Below are 19041 nucleotides of genomic sequence, written 5' to 3' on the forward strand. Positions count from 1 at the left end.
TGTTGTCCCTCCAAAATAAAAAAACCAAAACTGCCTCTGCTACCACCAAGAAATGTAGAAGTTTCTGGAGGGGTCGCTTTATCCAGAATCAGCAGGTAAACTTCTAGTGAAAGAAAAGGCTTCTAAGTAACTTTGGACAGGTCTAAATATGTGAGCTAGCTTTAATTTCAGGCCTCCTGAAGAGGATATACCTCTGAATGTATTGATATTAGGTGTCTGCCTTCAAAGAATTGCATAAAAATATATTCAATTAACATAAGGGACGTGTCTACTAGTGTTCACTCTCAGAACATGAATTTCTTAAGGACTCCGGCGATTCCCTTGAGAAAATAATGTACACTGAATTTAACGTGCAAAAATCTAATTAATATTTTTGTTTACTAATAACACTTTAGTGAAGTTAGTTGCAAAAGTAATTGGAATGTTTGGGTGCCCGGGTGGCTCAGTCAGTTGCGTATCTGCCTTCAGGTCAAGTCCTGATCTCAGGGTCCTGAGATCAAATTCCACATGGGGCTCCCAGCTCAGCAGGGAGCCTACTTCTCCCTCTGCCTGCTGCTCCCCCTGTTTGTGCTCTCTCTCTCTGTGTCAAATAAATAAAATAAAGTTTTTTAAAAAAGTAATTGGGATGGTTTTCTTTAATAATTGGTGTTAAGAACTTTAACAGAATTAAAGTACTATGGTTTAAAAAAAAGCTGGAAAAAATTTTCAGTGTCTCCTCCCCCTCCCCCCAGTGGATGGGTTAGGTAGAATGACAAAAATCCTAGTATTGGCTAGAATAGTTTATTTAAAGCTATTTTTAGGAAATTAGGGATGCTTCTAGTCCTATATTTTCTTTTTCTTATTTATTGTTATAATTAAAATACATTGATGAGTTTGGCTCTGATTTTTTTTTTTTTTTTTTACTCAGGCCGCCGACATTTTCATGCATCCCAGTGCCCCCGACCCACAAGTCCTGTTTCTACAGACAGCAACATGAGTGCCGCCGTAATGCAGAAGGCCAGACCCGCCAAGAAGCAAAAACACCAGCCAGGACATCTGCGCAGAGAAGCCTACACAGATGGTAAGTCCATTGAAACACATGAAAACATCTATGAATCTCGCTTGTTTACCCTGGCTCTCTAGGACTAGAAAATGTGTCCACTGGCATTAGGAATTACATTAAAAATTCATTAACAGTAAGCCTCCTATAACTTAACAGCCGTGATCGACTTTCATATCTTGTCAAGCATCTTCAGTCCTTCTAAGAAGAGGGTTCTTTAAGAAGCTAAGAACAGTGCATATATTTATTATCTCTAAAAGGTTATTTTGTTGTTGCGAACAAACAGACATCATTGTAGTTGAAGTAATGAGAATGAACTTTCCTCGCATTCCCTGATAAATCTTCCAAACCATCCCGTTTTTTGGTTTCCTTTTAGAATATTGCATTCAAATAGAAGGCAATAAACTCATCCGAATATTAATTCTAACTCTGGGGGTGTTAGCGTTATTTTGGGCACCAAAAGGCAAATCGAATCATCTTCCTTCATGCCTTCACACAGTATCGACGCTCACTGAGGAGGTAACGCTCCATATTCTCAAGGGAGCCCCGGAGACTAATGCAAATGTGTAATGTTGTCTAGAGAGAGCCTTTAATGAAAGTGCCTCAGGTGGCCCAGCATTTATTAAACCGCCACCTTCTCGTTTTATAAACAACCCCAAGGGCTTTGTTGGAAATTCACGTAAGATAAATTCTCTCAGAACTCACCCATCTTGTCAAGTTTGCTGAATTTGCTAACAGGGTGGGAGAAGAAGGGTGTCACCGACCAGTGTCCCCCCACCTCCGGGTCCTCTCCGTCCACAATCTGATTAGGACTTTCATTACCAGTCAGCAATTTTTCAAAAAGGGCATCATTTGCCATTATCATATGAAAGCCTAATATTATAGATCTTTATCCAAGGTTACAAGGAGGGTTTTCTGAGGCACTTCTCCCTGTGATTCCTGCCACTTGACAGAAAAATTTAATACAAAGCTCCCAGCATGATGAGCACAAGTAATTTTGCAATGAGTGGCTGTCCATGCTATTATCTGTACTTTATTCAGAGTATTTTCTCTCACTCGCATCTATCTGATATTAGACTACATTAAATACTGGCATGACACAGCGCACCTGGGCCTCCTGGCTTCTGCCCAGGACTCTTTTGTCAGGGAAACTGAGCTGTCAGAATATTATCTGATTTTGAAGGGTTATTACAGTGGCTTTGTGCATGTTTCCTCTGTGAAGGGACAAACACTAGGTGTAAATCCCCAAACTCTATCGGCAGTTTTACATTTCTGCGACCCCTGTAATGGCATTTTACAAGTTTTATGGCTGTCCTATCAGTTTTTATTATCTGGAAGAGTGCTGCTCGCTGAAAGACGGGTCAAACAGCAAAGCTGGATGTAAGAACATCTAGGTTGAATACGGAAGGGAGAAAATCTGGCCGAAAGCTTTGTGTAGCCCTTTCCAGCTCTTATATATACTTGTTTTGAGGGACTTCTAGCGTTGAGGGGTGCTTTTTCAAAATGCTTTAAATAATATACACATGCCAAGTTAAAGGAGATGGTATCACGGTTATAAATTGTGCTCTGCTTGAAAATGGTGACCTCTCTTTATTATACCACATTCTGCAGTCCTTTTCTCAACGTATTTAACAATTAAATATAAACTCTAACTAATCCCTGCAGAGTAACTATGAAATAGAAAGACGAAACAGCGAGGTTGTTTTTTTAACGCTAATTTTAGAAATACCGAAGAAATATATTGAAATTGGTAAAGCCGAAAAGTTAACTTGAAATATTATTTGGCTTTTTCATTGTTTCACAAAAGGGATTAAACAGAGTTATCGTAGGATATAAAGTAATGTGGAAGCCACTAATTATTTTCTTGAAGTCATAAAAATAGACAAAATGGAAATATGACTCAAGTTATTTTTAAAATTTTAGCTCTAACTTCCTTTCAGCATTTTGATAACCATCTGTCTTTTAGTTATGTTTATTGTACTAAAAAGCCTTGAGTTTAATTCTGGACATTTCCTGAATTGATAAAGAAAAAATACCAAAATATGTGTTATTTTATACATACCCGGCAAATGCATATTGATGAAGTAAAATCAAGTAAATGCAAATACTTCTTCGTGCATCAAATAAGAGAAATGCACACTCTTGATAGTAGTGGTTATAACACGAGAACACTGAATCACTTTCTCAGAAATCATTTTCTCAAAACACTATATTGCATTTTTTTTTAAAAAGTCATAGGTCATTTCATGAAGAAACTCAGTGGCAGACACAATTTACAATTTTTAAGAAAGAGAAAGAAGAGGGGAGAAGAAAGAATTTGAACTGTTAAAATGTGAATTAAACATAGTAGTAAGACATGGAGGGCTTTTTTCTTAATTTTTGATTTTTAATGATTAAAATGTTAACTACGATGGATGAGTTTAATTTCAGAATATATCAGTCTGGAGTTTGTAGTGTCTTTTCTTTGTAAATTTTGTTCTACTCTGTAGTTGTGTCATAGAACTTTTGTAAACAGTATAAAGAAGCCGATAAAGAGTAGTTGTGGTGATTCTTGTCAGTCCGAACTATATTCATTTTCTATAATCATTTCTATATTCATTTTCATAACACAGTGCTACAGACTAGGTTGCTTAAATGACAGAAATTTATCTTCTCATGGAAGCTGGAGGCTAGAATCCCAAGATCAAGGTGTTGGCAGGATTGGTTCCTTCTGAGGCCTCTCTCCTTGGCTTGTAGATGGCGGTAGTCTCCTTGTATATTCACTCCGTCTTTCTTCCATCTCTTTTTGTGTCCTAATCACCTCTTCGTATAAGGAAACCCAGTAGATTGGATTAAGGCCCATCCCAAGGACTCACTTTACCTTAATTACCTCTTTAAACCCTGTATCCAGGGGCGCCTAGGTGGGTTAAAGCCTGTGCCTTCCGCTCAGGTCAAGATCTCAGGGTCCTGGGATCGAGCCCCACATCGGGCTCTCTGCTCAGCGAGGAGCCTTGCTTCCCCCTCTCTCTCTGCCTGCCTCTCTGCCTACTTGTGATCTCTGTCAAATAAATAAATAAAATCTTAAAAAAAAAAAACACAACAACCCTATAACCAAATACCATGTCATTCTGAGGTACGGGGGTTAGGACTTTAACATCTGAACTTTGAGGGGACAGAGTTCCTTGAGCCCCTGACCCGTGGCCCTATGAACCATACCTTACTCTGTGGGTGAATCGTAGGCCTCAGAGAGACCCAGGGAGTACAGTGAGCAGCAGAGTCCTGTGACAGAAAGAGTCTGTTTATTTATCTCATATTTGTCGCTTCCAAGTTGAACCCAGACGAAGGGTAGGATTAAAATATATGAATATTTATTAGTCAGAGTCTTAGAGAGTTAAAGCCAAGCGTAAGTGCATTTCTAGGACCTTCTAATAGATTCTTCCCACCCCCTCTTTTCAACCCTTTCAATGCATTTACATACTTGATTTAAAAACCAAATCTACATTATTTCTCCAGCCCTACTTTTCATAAATTATAAATTCACCACCCTCTCTGGAATGATGTTATTTTGACTTGATTTGTCATTAATTACAAGGTCTTGGGACTTTGAGCAGCTAAGTAAATAGAGTGCTGGGTCTCCATAGTGAGTTAGTGCCGGCAGAACTGTCTGCATGCAGTGCTCTGACATTTTACTTTATATACGTTATACCGGTATTTGGAAAGCATTGTACAAAGAATGACGTTTATAGGATTATACAAAGTGTCTCTACATATATGTATGTAAAACAGGTCCATGATCTCATTTGTTGAATCCAATTTGAGCTATTGTTGGTATGTTCAGGGTGAAAGTACTATTTATCACTATGTGAAATACAGAATTGTTCATGCTATAATAATCCCTGCTTTGACTCAGTAATTATTTTATAATACCTAAAATTTTTTATTTGGTAACCTGTTTGTATGAGAAATAAAACCTGCAGCATTTGCCTCTCATCATCAACTAGATACAGAAGCAATTACATTTAGGAAGTTAGAACTCTTAAAATTACTCCTGGGTTCTCTTCTCACTTTCTACCTGGGTTATAGTGCATTGGGAAATAGATTTTGTCTCGAGAGTCACATATTCCCAAGATTTTGTGCTCTCTTATAATAGTGGTAATCATCAGCTTCGGTAATCTGATGAACCCAGACATTTTATGATTTGTTGATAGTGGCAGTTACTTTCTGCCTGCTTGATAATCTGTGTTTGCAATTTGGGGGTGAAGTCTATGGCAAGGAGATAGTGCAGAAATGAGCTTGCAGGCACTCACTCCGTCTGCTGCCAGATATGTTCTGAATTAGATTTTTCTCCTTTCATTGCCAGTCCCAGGCTCAGTCTGAACTTAGAACTGCTCTGCCTTGGGTCACTTGGCTTTATGCCACTTAGTATAGTCTGGTTTTTAACTATCTCATTTTGGTTATTTTTAATAAACAAGTAGCAGATGAGGAAGGACTCTCAACTCTCATGATACCACCCTTTTTTTTTTTTTTTTAAGTATTTTTTTAATCCATTAAAGGAGTAAAGAGGAAAACCAGGCACAACTACAATGGTAACATATGTTGTAAGGCAAAAAAATTTTTGATTTTGTAAAATGAGGGGAAAATTAATGCCATTCTCTGTACTTTAGCCAGCCTTTGGGTAATGTTTAGAGGCTATTTATATGAAACTAGAACATGAAGAGCCATGAGAATGAACAACAAAAATATGTAAGTAAGATTTGGATCAATTTTAATAATGTAGTCCTAAGTATAGCTCTCTACATATGAAAATTACCATTTTGAAGTCATGGCTGAAAAAAAAGATGATGATAATTCCCAAATCTTGGTATCTCTGGAACTGGCCTCTCTTGAAACTCAGATTTTATGTACAAAAACCTATTAGACATCTCTGTCTAGGTACTTCAAAGGCGCCTCTTATTTACTTTTCTAAAATTGAAAAGTTTACTCCCCCTCTATAGGCCATCCATCTCTTCCTCATCCCTCCTTCCTTATCTTCAGTGAAGTTTCTCTCATCCACCTAGTCAACTATAGCAAAATTCTTTTTTTATATTTAATTTTATTTTTTCAGTGTTCCAAGATTCATTGTTTATGCACCACACCCAGAGCTCCTATAGCAAAATTCTTAAAAGTCATCTTAGAATCTTTCCTTTCTTTCCTCTCCTGTATTCCACTGATCATTAAATAATACTGATTTTTCTTCCTTAATATTTATTAAATACGTCTCATCCGAACAGCCACCAGTACAGTTCCATCCCCTATCATTACTTATCTGAGCTCTAACAATGACCTCTTGCCCTCCTGGATTCAAACCTTTCCGTTTAATTCATCCTCCATAGTAAAGGCAAAAACCTAAAACTAAAATCTCTTCATATTCTTCTACTAAGTTACCAACTACCATTAGGGTATCTATTTCTGCTCCCTGGAATGTACATAGCAGCCAAGGGTAGGACCCCTTAAAAAAATAAATTTTTTAATTATCAAGTTATTGAACTTTTACCTACTTTTATCCTTAAGTATGTCTGTAAGAAGTTGAGTTATATGTAATGTCTAGTTATATGTATATATGTATGTGATCTATATGCATGAACATATATATGTAATGTATAATAGAAGATAGATAGGTGACATTCACTTATATATTCACTTATATATCACTTATATATGCCCACATACTTATATATATATATACCAGAGATTATCTGGTTTAAAACCTCTGGGTGTAGATACAGAGTGCAGAGACCCCATCAATGGATGGTAGATTATAAACACAAAATAGAATGAAATAGTATAAAGAATACTGAACCAGAAATGAGGAATCTAAGGGCATTGGTCCTTGTTCTGATCATACCTAGACTTGAGATCGAAAAATAACGGAAGGTCTATGTGTTTGAGTTTCCCTTCTTATAGAACAAGAAGCGATTTAGGCTAGATTAGGGGTGGCAAACAGGTCTCAACTCAAGTGCCAACCTCAGTCAATTTGAATTGGTTGCCTAGAGAGTAGCGGTTATGCATCTGGGACCAGCAACATTAGGCTGAAATCAATGAAGAAGGTCTGTCATGGGGGCGCCTGGGTGGCTCAGCGGGTTAAAGCTTCTGCCTTCAGCTCAGGTCATGATCTCAGGGTCCTGGGATCGAGCCCTGCATCGGGCTCTCTGCTCAGCGGGGAGCCTGCTTCCCTTCCTCTCTCTCTGCCTGCCTCTCTGCCTGCTTGTGATCTCTGTCTGTCAGATAAATGAATAAAATCTTTAAAAAAAAAGAAGAAGGTCTGTCATGGTTGGGGGAGAGAAGTGATAGCACACGTGTCCGTATTATCTATCCCAAGAGTAGATAATCTTTAAGTCTTTAAGTCCCAGCTCTATGATTCAATATTCTTCTGCCATATGACAATGAGAATACGTTGAAATTGTTGATCTTCTTGTTCCTTGGTTGTCTTCAATTGTTCCGGTTCGTTTATGATACCTTATCTCACAACTGAACGTGACTCCAATGCTAATAGTACTATTTCGCAATTTTATAAGCGGCAGACTTCTGTAGTGTTCTCCATATTTCTTTCTAGATCTTCCACCTCCTCCAGTGCCACCACCTGCTATGAAGTCACCCACGGTCCAGTCCAAGGCGCAGCTGGACGCACGACCTGTCATGGTGCCAAAACTCCCTTCTATAGAACCAAGAACAGACAGATCGTCAGATAGAAAAGTCGGCAGTTACAAGGGGCGAGAAGTCTTAGATGGAAGACAAGTTGCTGATATGAGAACCAATCCAGGTGATACCAGAGAAGCACAGGAACAGCAAAATGATGGGAAAGGACGAGGAAACAAGGCCACAAAACGAGACCTTCCACCAGCAAAGACTCACCTCATCCAAGGTGCTGATTTATTCAAACAGCAAATAAATACAGATTCAACATATGTTTGCAAATTGCACTGTGAGGTTCTTTTAGGCCATAGGAAAAGGGATAAGATTTAGAAATTGACTCTCTAATGGAGAAGACAAGCAGGTACTCAAATAGTTTTAATATAATTAAATTAAATACATAACATTATATAAGAGTCCCTTGGACAGGTACCGGTTGAGTTGGGTTTTAAAGGAAAGCATGATTCCAACAAGTTAAACAGAAAAAGGGATAGCAGGTAAAGGAAGTTGTTGGAGAAAAAAGACATTGAGTGTAAAAGCAAATGTTTGGTGAACATTGATTTCTCGTTCCACCAGACACAAATAGTGAAAGGTAAAACTAGAAAGGTGGTTGGGCCAGATTGGGAAGGCTGAGAATATGATCTAGAGTGTGGGATTTATTATATAAGCAGCAGCGAGCCAGTAAAGAATTTTGAACAAGAAATGACAGAATCAGATTTTGAGAAAAATAACGGGCAGCCTTCTATAGTGAAGGAAGAGATCTTGGACTTGGGTAGATGAAGGTATCAGATCATTGTAAAATATCTAGGAATAAACTATGAAAACACTAACTTCAGATAGTTCTCTGGAAAATGGAGAGAAAATGGAGATAGTTCTCTGGAAAATGGAGAGAACAGCCTACAAAATGACATTTTGGAGATAGAACCAGTGGTGACTAACTGAAAGTAAAAAAATAGAATGAAATTATGGAGTAAAGGGGAAGTTACTCAAATGTTCATTAGATGGCCCTGTTTGCCAGCAGAACCTATCTAACCAATGTAGAAAGAAAAACAAAACAAAATCGATAAGATGTCTAAGCGAAAAAAATTTCACTTTTGAATGTATTAAAGTACTGATAAGAGCACAGATATGGAGAAAATCAATAAGACTTTAGAGAGCTAAGTTTAAAGATCAGGAGAAAGGTTGTGAGTAGAGAGTGGGTTTTAGAAACAGCAACACAATTGTGTGAATTACGGAGGCTAAATTTTCAGCATGATACACTCGTTATTGTAGAACAATCAATTCTCTGGGAGCAAAGTAAAGCAAAACCCTAATTTATAGCCATTTACTCACTTCTATTGGGTAGTTACTTCCAAGATGACTGGCTTCAAGCTGCTAATATGAAGTCACTTGTACACTCACTCCTCTTCTGAGAACACGTGAGCCAATCCCAACACACCAATAATCAGCAGTGATTATATTCAAAGGTTAGGCCCAAGAATGACTTTCTACAATGGAAGTTGAGATGGATCTACCAAGAGGTATAAAATAATCAAGATCTCCAAGCCAGAGAAAATAATATCCTAGAAAGAATGGAGAAGGAAATTTTAAGAAAGAAGTCTAAAATGCCACCCAGAAGTAAAAACTGGGTGTCAACAGGAGGAGGGGGCTGGGGGAAAGAACACATGAGGATTTTGCAATGTGTTATTTGTGGGTGGCATTTAAAAGAATTGTTTTTATTATTGTAGTCAGAATAGAAGCCAGACTGTAGGGGGTTGTAAAGTAAATGGAAATTGTGGAAGGGAGGTGCTGAGCTCTTTTCAGAAGGTTGGGAAGAGAAGAGATTGGAAAAAGAGTTTGCCAGGAAGACAGAATTTGTGGGAATGCTTTAAGATAGGATTATTAGAGACGAAGGAGAAGAAACCATTTAGGAGAAAGAAATACAGAAAAGGGGAGGATTGATGAAAGAGTCTGAAAAGAGTATTACAGAAAGGAATCTAGAAGCCTTTAGGAGGACTTCAATACTACCGTAAGATTAGACTAAATTTCTTGTTCTGTTTATTCTGAGCCCCTGGTCATCAGTAACTTTCTTCAAAATGGGAGTCAGTTTCACTCTGTTCTGTGACAGGAAGCCTGAACTCCTAATCCAGGCCTGGACTCAGCAGTTAAGTGTTAAGTGAAAGTACCTTTCAGGCAAAAGCCTCTGGTGTGTGATAGCAAAGTACTTGGTGTTACCACCACAATCCAACGTTTGAAAAACTGAGCCTACTTTTTATCAGTTAAGCAAAAGGTGATCTGGCTCTGAACTTTTGACCCATACTGTACTCCCAGTAGCGATTTATAAATATAATGGTATGACATAAATTATGAAGTTTATATGTGGCCCAAAAATGTAGACCAATTTGCTGCTGCTACAAGTAAGCTTTCCCTAAAGCATTGGGATTCTTCAGGAGAAAATTTTACAAACCTGAAAGATCTTGGTGTATGCAGGATTAGAACAAAGTGATGAAATTATTTTACTAATCTTTAGAGATTTAATAAGTTGTCCTTTGTGTTATAAAAATATTTCTAGGGCGCCTGGGTGGCTCAGTGGATTAAGCATCTGCCTTTGGTTCACGTCACCATCTCAGGGTCCTGGGATTGAGTCCTGCATCGGGCTCTCTGCTCAGCAGGGAACATGCTTCCCCCTCTCTCTCTGCCTGCCTCTCTGCCTACTTGTGACCTCCCTCTGTGTTTCAAATAAATAAAATCTAAATAAAAAAAAAAAAAAATATATATATATATATATATATATATATATATATATATATATATTTCTAACCAAAGAAAAGAACTATTACTGGAACCATTAATTTAGAAACAAAAAAACTTATTTCATGGAAAACACTGAGATACACTGACCAGATTATTATTTCATAGGTCTTACTTTCCCAAATTCTTATTTGAACCATAACCCTGTGTATATGTGTCATTAAATGATCATTTCTATGCATTGCTATAATTTTCACCTTCATAATTCAGCTGACATTATTTAAAATGAAGGAGGAACCCTGATTTACATGTTTAATGAATGGTCATTTTTAATTAAAGAGAGTGGTCTTCTAGACTTGAATGACTGATCTTTTTGCTGACATTTACCTCAATTAGTTCAGTTTATTTCTGCATATATCAAACATCCGCTGTGTTGTAAAGCATTATACTGGTCCTGAGATTTATGTGTAAACACGAACCTTAACCTCATGAAGCTTATAGTCAAAAACAGAGATAAGTGTATCTGTATGTTTATAGACATACTCACATTTGGTGTAATGTTTGTGATACTATACTTGAGAGTCCAAAGAAGGGACAGTTAGCCCAGTCTTTTGGGGTATGTAAGGTAAAGAAAGACTTCTCGATCTTTCCTGGTAGAAATGACACATAACCTGAGTGTTCAGGATGGGTGAGATTTAACTTGGGTAAGAAAAGTGGATAGATTGTTCTGCCAGAGAAACTCAGCATGAAAATCTCTAAAGTGCATTGAGAAGATTATAAGAAATTCAGTGTTCCTAGATAGTAAAGGTGGTCAAAGGGGAAGCTCTTAAGGTAAATGTAAGCATAAGTCGTAGAGTGCCTATAGTTCCTGTAAGAAGGCAGCTGAGTGATTAGGGTTTAGAGAGGAATGACTCAAGGCAAGGATCTATTAGTAGATATTTATCATGCTGGGACGAGAGATGTGGAGAATACAAACCAGACTCTAGGATCGGAGATGACTGAGTGGGAATATTCAAAATTTGACATTTTTTAGTGTTAAAAATCAGGTTCACCTGTGTATATTTGAATGCATGGAAAAGGTACACTAAAGGCATACTAGAAGGTAGTTGGAAGGGAGGGGAAACTCTAAAATAATTTCAGTTTTCTATATTTGTTGTCCTAATGATTAGTATTGTCATTAACTATATGAGGGAATACAGAGAGGAAAGAAAAGAGTGGACCCGATGAAGTCAATGTTGGACATATTGAGTTTGAGGGATACTTAAGAGAAAGTGTTCACCATAGATCAGGAGTTGGAAATACAAATTAATGATTTATCATGATAAAATATTAATTAAGGGCGCCTGGGTGGCTCAGTGGGTTAAAGCCTCTGCCTTCTGCTCAGGTCATGATCCCAGGGTCCTGGGATCAAGCCCCACATAGAGCTCCCTGTTCCGCGGGGAGCCTGCTTCCTCCTCTCTCTCTGCCTGCCTCTCTGCCTATTTGTGATCTCTGTCAAATAAATAAATAAAAATCTTGAAAAAAATTTAAAAAATAATTTAAAAATATTAATTAAATCTACACATTCATTCACTCAAAACTATCAATATGTCAAGCTGAGAGTATATCAAAACACAAAATACCTGTCCCCATGATGGATATAATCTAGAAAAGTTTACAGTCTGTGAGACTGGATGAAATTTCCCTAGGTGAGTGGGGAAAATAATGTATATATACACTAGGCTACGTGTTGAAGCCTGCAACATAGAAGATGCACTGCATTAAGAAGGGCCCACAGGAGACTGGCCAGGAAGGGAGGACAACTAGAAGTTGGGAATGACTATTCCCAGTTTAACAGTTTAACTTGATGATGGTTTCCTGATGAAGGGCAATGACAAGTCCAGAGACATAACGGCTGAAACATGATTAGCATTATCAAAGTCAACAATGAATTTTCTCTTTTGTTGTAGTAACGTGGGCACGGACAGGTTTCCACGGGATTCAGAGTAAATGGGAGTTTTGTCTACCAGTACTAAGTCTAAATTGCACTAAGAAGCTTTGCTGAACTGTAAGGCCAGGAAGAAGGTATTGCTTCATGTAGAGCACAGGCTTAAGGGGAACTTTTGAGCAAGAGAAAGATTTTATATTGTAGTCTGACAAAAACTAAAGTCAAAGAAGAGAAAAAGAGTGATGGAACAGGGACAAAAGATGAAGGTCACAGGACTCCCAGTGCTGTGAAGCAAGGGTGAAAAACAGTGGTCTTCATGGATTGGGAGACCCCAGCGAGTCGGAATCTAACTGGAAATTGTGATGAGTAGAATGGAAGGATAAAGGTGCCATCAAGGTGTCCAAAGAGCAGAGCGGACAGGCTTTGAAGTGAAGTAAGCGCCTGAAAATCATCCATATAAGCAGCACCAAATTAAAAGCAGTATGGAGATAGAAATTCAGGAGATGGCATTTAATTAGAATGGCTTTGTGTTTTAACCTAGCAATGATGGCAGGCTTCTGAGAGTCAGGGCTTCACAGTGTAAATAGGTTGAAATGGAGGTTGACATCTTGGTGTCTGGAAAGTGAACCTGGCCATGGTTCTGTTTCTGTGGTTTGAGGAAACTGGACTTTGTTTCTATCAATGCCTTGAAATAACCCTTCATAGTTTGCATCGGGATTTCACGATCCCCTCTGTTTTTACATCAACACTGGGAGCACCTCTGGGTGTAGATACTATTAACACTTTTTTAGAAAAGTGAACACTAAAGCCTAAAATAATTGGAGAGCACATAATGAAGGATAGAACTGGAAGCTAAGTCTGACTCCAGGTTTGGTTTTCCTCTTCTAATGATGTTGGTCCCAAGTGAGTTTGAGGTGGACAAGAGCTTGTGAGTGAAATCAACTTGAATGCCAGCCAGTACCAGGAAAGACAATGAGGCTTGTTATTTTATTTTTCCGGACGCTGCTGCCTTTTTAATTATTGTTATAAAATGTCCTCATTTATTCCTCAATAACACTGATGCTTCTTCATTCAGAATGACAGATATAAATTATGTTACATTATGCCTTGAAACAGTACAGTGGTGTTCATGTACACTTATTATATTTCATTACACAGAGGATATTCTACCTTACTGTAGACCTACTTTTCCGACATCAAATAATCCCAGAGATCCGAGTTCTTCAAGCTCAATGTCATCAAGAGGATCAGGAAGCAGACAAAGAGAACAAGCAAATGTAGGTCGAAGAAATATTGCAGAAATGCAAGTTCTTGGAGGATATGAAAGAGGAGAAGATAATAATGAAGAATTAGAGGTATCTATAACTATTTTCCAAGTTTCTCAGTATTATACCTGTTGTTACATCAGCCTCAAAGTCAGGAATATTTATCAGTCTACAGAAATGTTACTGTTTTACCACAAATGCTAATGTTGGTGATGCCAGAGACTGAAATTCTGTGAATTTAATGATTTCCTTGAAATGTATTCCAAAGGTGTAAGTGGGGATAATAATTTCTTTTTAGATCTAGAGGGCATATTCATCTGCAGATCTTCAGATAAGAAATTTATATGGCAAGCATGTTGTTAGGAAATAAGAACTATTTACCCAGATAACATATTGCATAGTATTATATTATAGTAGGTTATAAAAACCAGTAAGGTGGCAGTTATGAGGATTTGAATGAGGGTGCTTAGCCTATGTTATCATCGGCCTCCCTAGTAATCACTATGGTTAATCTGACTAATTTGACCAATTCTCTTCCACCTTCTTTCTTCTGAAAATGATTCTTGACCTGATCAGTCAACCTGATCCTTGACTCTAACCTTCCCAGCTGGAGGAGAACCCTTTTTGAGTCAAATATATACTCCTTTGTTAGAATTTATAGATAGCAATACAAAATGGAAATGATAGTATATCATATCATATTACAAAATCACCTCCTACTTTGAAGACAGTGTTTTCCCCATTTAATTAAAAAAAAATTTGAGGGCAAATTTCTCTTCCCACAAATATATTTAATCCCAAGTAGATTGTTAAATGAACATTTAACTGAACTTTTAAAAATAGAAGATGAAACATTTTAGGAATGATGTCTAATTGAATTTTCTGTAATACCCAAAGCATTTGCATTTTGACATTTGGAATAAGAAGACTTTCTTCCTACAGTTGTTATGAGAAGTTATTTTATAAGTTCTTTTGTTTATTTGGGGTTTTTGTGTGTGTATGTGTGTGGTTTGTTGTTGTTGTTTGTTTTTGTTAAGTAAGAGAACCTTTCTGGAGGACAAAAATACATCATATAGAACTCTAATACTTAAAACCTATAAAATTTGAACTACAATGTTGAGTTGGGGCTGGAGGGAGTAGAGAAATCCACCTTCCACTGCTCCTCTGTCTCCTACACCCAATACCCAGATACAGCACAGAACACACTCACCGAGAACTATTGGATTTTCTATCAAAACCAACTAACGACAAATGAATGAGTTGCCATGAGCGCTTTCTAACATGTGCTGGGGAATGAGCGAAGAAATACCAACTGTAAGATTGAAAACATATAAATCAACAAACTCTAAAACTGTTTCTAAAATTTATTTTCAAATTTAACAAACACTTTTCTCTTACAGGAAACTGAAAGCTGAAGACAACCAGAGAGGCTTGTGAGATCTAATGTGAAAATTATCACTCAAGATGCCTCATGTCTGATGACACATGACGCCAGATAAAATGTTCAGTGCAATCAGAGTGTAAAAATTGTCATTTTTTTATTCCTCTTATTGGAATACCATTTTTAAAAATTTTATTGGAGTTTTGTTGTTGTTGCTTGATCCTTATCCCTAATGAAGAACCTCCCTATGCCCCTCGCTGTTGAAACAAACCATGACACCTTCCTTCCAGCAAGGGACGTATTTGACTTCTTGCTCCAGCCATCAGCCAGCAAGAGAGAATGACACAGTTCTTTTGCATTTTGCCCCCGAGATATGGCATTGCACTGCTTAGATACCAAGGCAATTTTCAGCAAAGTATTGATCAAAGATACAAAATTGATTAATCAATCTCATCCCAAGGGCTCTCAAGACATAATCTTTCTATAACCAACTGCTAAGGCAAACGAAAACATACTTCATTTTAACATAATTTTTCAAATCAGTCTTTCATACCACCCTCTGCTGGGAGAAAATAAAATGTAACAAAAGCAGAACAACCACAAATCAATTTGAATGGGGTAGAAACATTGTAAATAGATGCTCTTTGCAATCCCTGGTGGTACTTTATTTTGTCTTCATTTTGATCATTAAAGTATATTCTTGGAAGTATACTTTTGGAGAAGTAGGGGTAAGCCAGTTGGATCTCTGGTTGTCTAGTCATTGTCATAAGTAAGCCTAGCAAAAAACCTTGTTCTATTTTTCAATCAAATGCAATTATAAATGCATATTACAAACAAATGGATGTTTTTAATGACCAATTGAATAAGGACATCCCTATCTTAACTGGCCTAAATTTCTTCTGGTAGTGTCAGTTCGAATTTCAGAAGTGCCACTTAAGGAAGTTTGATTTTTGTTTTTGTAATGCACTGTTTTTAATCTTTTTTTTTTTTTTTTGGTTTTAAAAGCACAATCACTAAACTTTATTTGTAAACCATTGTAACTATTAACCTTTTTTGTCTTATTGAAAAAAAATGTTGAGAAGCGTTTTTAACCTGTTTTGTTCATGCTCTATGTTTGTATTTGGAATATTTGAATGATGACAGATGGTGAAGTAACATGCGTACTTTATTGTTGGCCGTTCACCTGATGGTTCTTACTTTTCCTGAACTTAAAGAAAAAAAAGGTTTAAGTTTGTTGTGGCCAATTTAAAACTTATAAGATTTTCTTACAAGCTCAAAGAGAGGCATTGCTTGCTTTGAGTTGCCAAATGATGCCCTCTGACTGTAGATTTTTATGATCCTTTTTTGTCATTATATGAATTTCATTGACTTGATAATTGGTGCTATTTGAGGGAAAAAAATGTACATTTATTCATACACAGGTATCAGGCCTGCCCCACTGGAAAACAAAGCCAAACAAAACTGAACCACAAAAAAAAAGCTGGTGTTCACCAAAAACTAAATGTGTTCACTTAGATAATTTGAAAGTTACATAGAAAGAGTGTGCAGTACTAAGGGAACAATCCATGTGATTAATGTTTTCATTATGTTCATGTAAGAAACCTCTTATTTTTAGCCATAATTTTGCATACTGAAAACCAATAATCAGAAAAGTAATTTTGTCACATTATTTATTAAAAATGTTCTCAAATACATCATTCTTTCTTGTGTTGATTTCTTTTGTTTTTTCATTGTGTGATCAAATTTATTATTTAATCACAAAGTTGTGCTGTCTTAACATTTCACCACTATATTATTAGATGAGTGAAAATTCTGAACCACCAGGCTTTACTTATGAGGAAAAATTCTCATTTTACTCCATGGAAATTAAAGATATCAGATCAATCAAAAACCTAGAAGGCATTTGATCATAGAATACCATTTTAATATTAAGGAAGCACTAAAATGTTTATCTGTGTGTATCTGAATTTCTGGTAACCTATTTCTGACATACTTAGGATTTAGGTATGGTACATCTAATTTGTAAAGTTTGGACCACTTACGTTCCATCGAAAAGAAAATTATATTACCCAAAATATTGGTTAGTAACTACCTGCTTTCTTGTTTACAAATTCATGTGAAATTTTAACAGTTCTATACTTACGATATAGTGGCTTGAACATTGTTGTTTATTTTGTTAAGGTTAACGTATTCAAGTATTAACTTTGGATGGATGAGATGAGCAGTAGAATCTAGTGAAGGTTTTTTTCCTATGATATATATGTGTGTATATATCATAATATATATGACTATATATATATGCATATATATATAGTTAAATTTTTGTGTTGATCACAATTTGAAAAACTGGGAAAATTTTGGACAACAAAAAAGAAGGGGGATGTATTTTGAAGGTTAATTTTACAAAAACAAAGTAATCACCAGCATCTACTTAGGTCCATAGGTCAAGAAGTCAGTTTCCAGCTATTTCAAAGGAAACACCGGAGAGACATGTTCAATGGCCCATTTTTCTCTTCCCTTGTTGAGGTGACTATAAGTTAGTCCTTATTTATATCATGTGATATACATACGAATTATGTATATCAGAGGGCCTGGTTTTGTTGCACGCTCTGTTTCCCTGGACATGTTACTTAACCTCTAAGTCTCAGGTTTCTCCACCTGTGGATTCAGTAATGCCTACCTCATGGAGCTGTTGTCATGATTTAGTGAGCTGATGATGTATATGACATGAACTCTGTAAACCCCTCAAACAATATAAGGTATTGTATTTATAGACTTAAATTCATTGCACACATTCTATCCTCACTTTTCACATGTAGTTTGTTCCTAAAAACTTGCCGAGTTAAAAACCTATCAAAGTGTAAGTGTGCTACGAGGATGGGGGTCATTCCATTTCCGGTGAGTAAAATTCACTGTGAAATTCCTAATCGTGGAATAAATTCTTGGTGTTTTTGTTTGTTTCCTTGCTTCTGAATTCCTGAGGCCCACACAACGGGTGGTGATGTGACATTTTCAGTACATGTTCCGCAATTCCGGTGTGCAAGCATGTCACTTGACTTCAGAATAACTATTTACCGTATTGGCGGCTGCTGTTCTGCCTAGTGGCAGAGAGTAGCATTTTCATTCTAGATGAACTCAATCGTATCTAACTTTCTTGGTCATTCCAGATATAAAGGCTGAATTTTCTCTTCCCTACCCTCTCCACAGGGTGGCATCAAGATTGTGTGTGTGTGCGCGCGTGTGTTGGAGGTGAGGGGTGGCAGTAGGGACTCTGGACGTTTTGCTGTTGACCAAGTTTCCAAAGGTCTTTATTTCTCAGAACATTTTATGCTGCAACTTCCTTTTCCCTACCTTGATGTCCCTTATACACTGTCACTCTCCTGATATTTCGAAGCCCTATAATGTAGGTTGGGTGCAGGGAGCAGGAAATGGGACTGTCATATGGTCTTCCATGCTAGGCTGACGCTCTGGAGACTTGGGTATGAGGCCCCATCCTTGGGCCTCACAAAGATACTGCTGCCTCTCTTTAACTGGTTACCATCTAGGCTGTGTGTGTGGAGGCTTCTCCTGAAGTTAAAGGAAATAAAACTTGGTTCTGGATCTCAACCATCTGTGCTGGAATCCTGGCTCCATGGATTGCCAGCTGTGTAGCCAGGGGAAAGTACTTAGTGAATCTGTTTTCATCTTTGAGTGCTGCATTAAGAACACGTACTTTACAAGGTGGTTTGGATTAAATGAATTCATACATGCAAAGTACATAGCAAATGCTCAAATATTCATTGGGCAATACCTCCTCCCCCTCTGATTTTGAACCAGAAAGTGCTGCATAGGTTGCTCTAACTTTCAGACTCCTAAAGCTGTGCTTGACCAGAAAGCTCAGTGACACACTCACCATGTCTGATTCTCTCACCTCATGTTTAATTCTCTCTTCCCAGTGAGATGAAACATGAGGAGGAAGGGAGAGAGAGAGAAAAAAAAGGGAAGAGAGAGATGACCGTGTATATTGCTTGCATGCCGGGTCTTTGGTGTGTAAGACTTAGGTCTTGCCACT

The 19041-nt window shown here is 37.4% G+C and overlaps 1 protein-coding gene across 6 annotated transcripts in view; it reads left to right on the forward strand.

The window, feature by feature from the left end:
- ROBO1 (roundabout guidance receptor 1) overlaps positions 1-16682 on the forward strand; it is a 415896-nt gene extending 399214 nt beyond the window's left edge. For all 6 annotated transcript variants that reach the window (XM_046003038.1, XM_046003042.1, XM_046003041.1 and 3 more), the window contains 4 exons: positions 908-1060; positions 7611-7919; positions 13503-13699; positions 15010-16682. In XM_046003038.1, coding sequence (XP_045858994.1) covers positions 908-1060; positions 7611-7919; positions 13503-13699; positions 15010-15024 — 674 coding nt within the window. In that variant the 3' untranslated portion in view covers positions 15025-16682. The remainder of the gene's footprint in view (positions 1-907; positions 1061-7610; positions 7920-13502; positions 13700-15009) is intronic.
- Positions 16683-19041: the final 2359 nt, after the last annotated feature.

Source organism: Meles meles, chromosome 4 (assembly GCF_922984935.1).
Source record: "Meles meles chromosome 4, mMelMel3.1 paternal haplotype, whole genome shotgun sequence".
Lineage (NCBI taxonomy): Eukaryota > Metazoa > Chordata > Mammalia > Carnivora > Mustelidae > Meles > Meles meles.